The sequence below is a fragment of the Triticum dicoccoides genome, chromosome 1A (genome assembly GCF_002162155.2).
Source record: "Triticum dicoccoides isolate Atlit2015 ecotype Zavitan chromosome 1A, WEW_v2.0, whole genome shotgun sequence".
Classification (NCBI taxonomy): domain Eukaryota; kingdom Viridiplantae; phylum Streptophyta; class Magnoliopsida; order Poales; family Poaceae; genus Triticum; species Triticum dicoccoides.
Window position 1 is genome coordinate 67,680,669 of NC_041380.1, and position 3,329 is coordinate 67,683,997.

General features: G+C 49.8%; 1 protein-coding gene across 1 annotated transcript; it reads right to left on the minus strand.

The window, feature by feature from the left end:
* Window positions 1-1,940: 1,940 nt before the first annotated feature.
* LOC119365160 (BTB/POZ and MATH domain-containing protein 2-like) lies at window positions 1,941-3,090 on the minus strand. The gene is made up of 2 exons (XM_037630792.1): window positions 2,759-3,090; window positions 1,941-2,704 (listed from the first exon to the last, which is right to left on the minus strand). Exons 1-2 carry the CDS (start codon window positions 3,088-3,090, stop codon window positions 1,969-1,971), a joined length of 1,068 nt encoding a protein of 355 aa, XP_037486689.1. The 3' UTR covers window positions 1,941-1,968.
* Window positions 3,091-3,329: the final 239 nt, after the last annotated feature.

Below are 3,329 nucleotides of genomic sequence, written 5' to 3' on the forward strand. Positions count from 1 at the left end.
CTCGGGAGCGGGCGGCGGCGGCGACGGGTTTTGTGGTGGTGGCGGGAGGGCTCGGGCGGCGTATATAAAGGACGGGGCGGGTGGCTTGGAGGAGGGGCAAGGTGGCGGCGGTGGAGGAGTCCGACTCGGACTCTGTCCGAGTCGGCGGCGGCGGCGCGCGCGGCTCCGCGCTGGAGACGGCGGCGGCGGGAGATGGGCCGGCCCGGCTGGGTTTCGGCCCAGTCTGCACGCGAAGCTTTTTTTTAAAACAATTCCGCCGAACAGAAAATAATTCCTAGAAAATAAAACAAAAAACTAAAAATGCCAAAACAAATTTTCTCCGTCTAAATAGAATATTTAGAACGAGGTGAACATTTTCTTGGCCCTAAAATGCAATTTTGAAAACGTGCAATTTTTCTAATGCAAATAAAATCCAAATAAAATCAAATGTTTGATTTTAATATTTTTCTCCAATATTTCAATTATTTTGGACAAGTCATATTATCTCCTCTCATATACTTTAATATGAAATATTTTCGGAGAGAAAAATAATTAAAACCAAACTCCTCGTTTTTGAATTTGATAAAAATCAAATTTGAAAATCAGGGAAATCCCCAGCTCTCCGAGGGTCCTTGTGTTGCTTAGGATTTCGAGGATTGCGAGACGAAATGCAATAAAATATGCTATGCAAGAATGATTTATGTATAACATTACAAATTGAAAATTTGGGATGTTACATTTTGCCCGACTCCGGCGTGGGAGGGGCGATGACGGCGACGTGCCTTCGGCTCGCTTCAATGATTGTAGTCATCGTTAGGTGGTCTACGGATCTGAATATAATTTTTATTATTTCTGGTGTGCGTTGTATTATTATGATTGAAGATGAATAAATTAAAAAAATTCTCGCAAAAAAAAGTTGCCTCCCACCGATCAAAACCACGCGAGGCCACGACTGCTTCAAGATTACCCGAATCAGCGAGGAAGTGCATGCAAGCCTCCTTAAGCACGCGACAACAATGTTGCTCTGCAAACGAAAATGTGACACCGACCGAAAACATATTGATATGCCTACACAACGCCTCCTCGGCTCGCAGATGAGTTTCAGCCTCCTTAAGCTCGCAACGGCATGGACCCTTGGCTGGTCCAAGACCAAGGTCAAGACGAGCAAGCGCCGTCTCTGCCGCCTCGAATAGGAGATGGTGAAGTACAGTGGTCTCTCCGCGAGTCCACCGCCATAACCATCTCCTTCAACTCTTGCGCCCATCTCTCCCCCGCCCAAGTCTGCAGTGGCCGCGACCGCACTGCCTGTGGCGCAGGAGCAAGCGGAAAAGATCATCCACGAGCGTTAGGCGGCGGCAGCGACAGGGAAGCCCTGCAACGACCCCACAACCTACCGTCGTCCGAAGCCCGACTCCAACGAGTGGCGGATGCCATCGGCTAGGCCGGCAGGGCCTACGAGGTTACCGTCAAGTATAGGATAGTTTAGGTTTTTCTATGGCTTTTAGTTCATTAGACGAAATATCGTCTGATTTTATGTAAAAATTATCTAAGTTTCAATAAAATCATCCGGTTTGTTAAAACTAGCATCAAATTTGTTTTCCTTCGTTAAATTTTGTTTGAAATGTATCCAGACATTTGTGGCTAGTTTTGGATGCCTGGTGTTTGTCGATAAATTATTAGTATCAGTATCCGCATACTAGTGCCCATCAGTTCGCGGATGGATACGGTATTAAATTTGGGGTTAGCGTTGGAGATGCCCTTATTCCTTAAAAATGAAAAGAAAGAAGACCAAGTAGATACCAAATAATACTACTGTATTTTTGAACGGCAATTGTCGACATATACTATAGTAAATAACTTTTTTTTTGCGAAGTTATAGTAAATAACTTCAAGAGAACTAGTTGAGCAAGTCAACAAGACACAATCAAATAGGCAAACCGTGCAAAGCATGCCTGCGCCTTGAAGTGCGACTATATAAGTGAATGAGATCTACTGCTTCGACATGAGAGTTGGATGGCAAGAAGCTGCCTTCAACTGATCAAAACCACGGGTTGCCACGGCTGCTTCAAGATTACACGGATCAGTGAGGAAGTGCATGCAAGCCTCCTTAAGCACGCGGCAACAATGCTGCTCTGCAAACGCCAACGTTGCGCCGACCGAAAACATATTGATATGCCCGCACAACGCCTCCTCGCAGACCAGCTTCAGCCTGTCCAGCTTGTACCTGTCCGCCGCCACGAGCAGCGGCTTAGCCATCGTCGCCAACGCCTCTTGCTTCGCCATCTCTTCCGGCAGGGCATCCGTGTAGATGAAGTGGAGCAGCGCCTTGAACACCCCGGCATCAATTCCGTCGACACGTATCCTCGTGGCTGCAGGCGACCGGAGCAGCTCAGCCATGAAGATAGGAGACACGGCAGCGAGCATCCACCTGTGCGCCGGGAAGGTCTCCCCGCCGACCTCGATCTCCACGTCCGCCCCCTCTTTGGACTCCCAGAGGTCCTCCGTGAGTTGCCGGTGCAGGCCGGGCGGCGGCACCATGGCGCCCGTGGATGCACGCCGAGCGCCGTAGTCCGTGGTGCGCATGTCAAGGACGGTCACGTCGCAGAGGATGCACAAGCAGCCGTCCTTGAGGTGCTCCTCCTCGTCAAGGTCTTCGATCTTCATGAAGGCACCCCAGCCAAACGCGTCGTGGTTCGAGAAGTTGTTCGCCTGGGTCTCAGTTTCACTCTCACTCTCACTATCGGTTTCATCCGATAATTGTGCATTACCCTTGGTCCACGATGGGTTTCCGGCGTGGTCGAGGATGCTCATGCAGTAATCAGCCGTGGCGTCACCGGTGCGGCCATGGCTGGCGTGCTCGAGGTAAAGGGAGATGTAGCCTCGATATCCTACTTCGCCCCTCGGGTAGCACTTGATGCGCCAGTCGTGGCCTCCCGCGCCGAACGTGGCTGATTTGATCACCGTGCCGTTGCCGACCATCTTCTGGATGCACTTGTACTGGTCGATCCTGAACAGGTAGGAGCCCGTCACCGGCCTCGTGATGAGGGTGCCAGCGGAGAGATGGTGCCGGCCGGCGGCGCGGAGGGCAGATACGAGCGCCGACATCGACATGATTGAAATATCGAGGAGACGATCGGCGCAACTGCAGGTTATCTATGATTGATTGCAAAACGATCCGGTGGGATTTTATCAGGGATTTTGAAGTTGTTTTCCTTGTAAAGGATATCCAATATTATGCAAAGAAACAGACTTGCTGATCCAGCGGGATTTTATCGTTGTGTTCGTTTGGATTTTTTAAATCGGTTATTAGTTTCCAAGTTTTTTTTCTTTAGTGTAGTACCACACCTCCC

Excerpts from the sequence above, each read along its gene's own strand:
- LOC119365160 (XM_037630792.1), bottom strand. The coding sequence starts at position 3,090 with ATGTCGATGTCGGCGCTCGTATCTGCCCTCCGCGCCGCCGGCCGGCAC. Across the intron at positions 2,705-2,758 it reads GACCACGCCGGAAACCCATC|TGAAACTGAGACCCAGGCGA; the intron begins GTGGACCAAGGG and ends TGAGAGTGAGAG.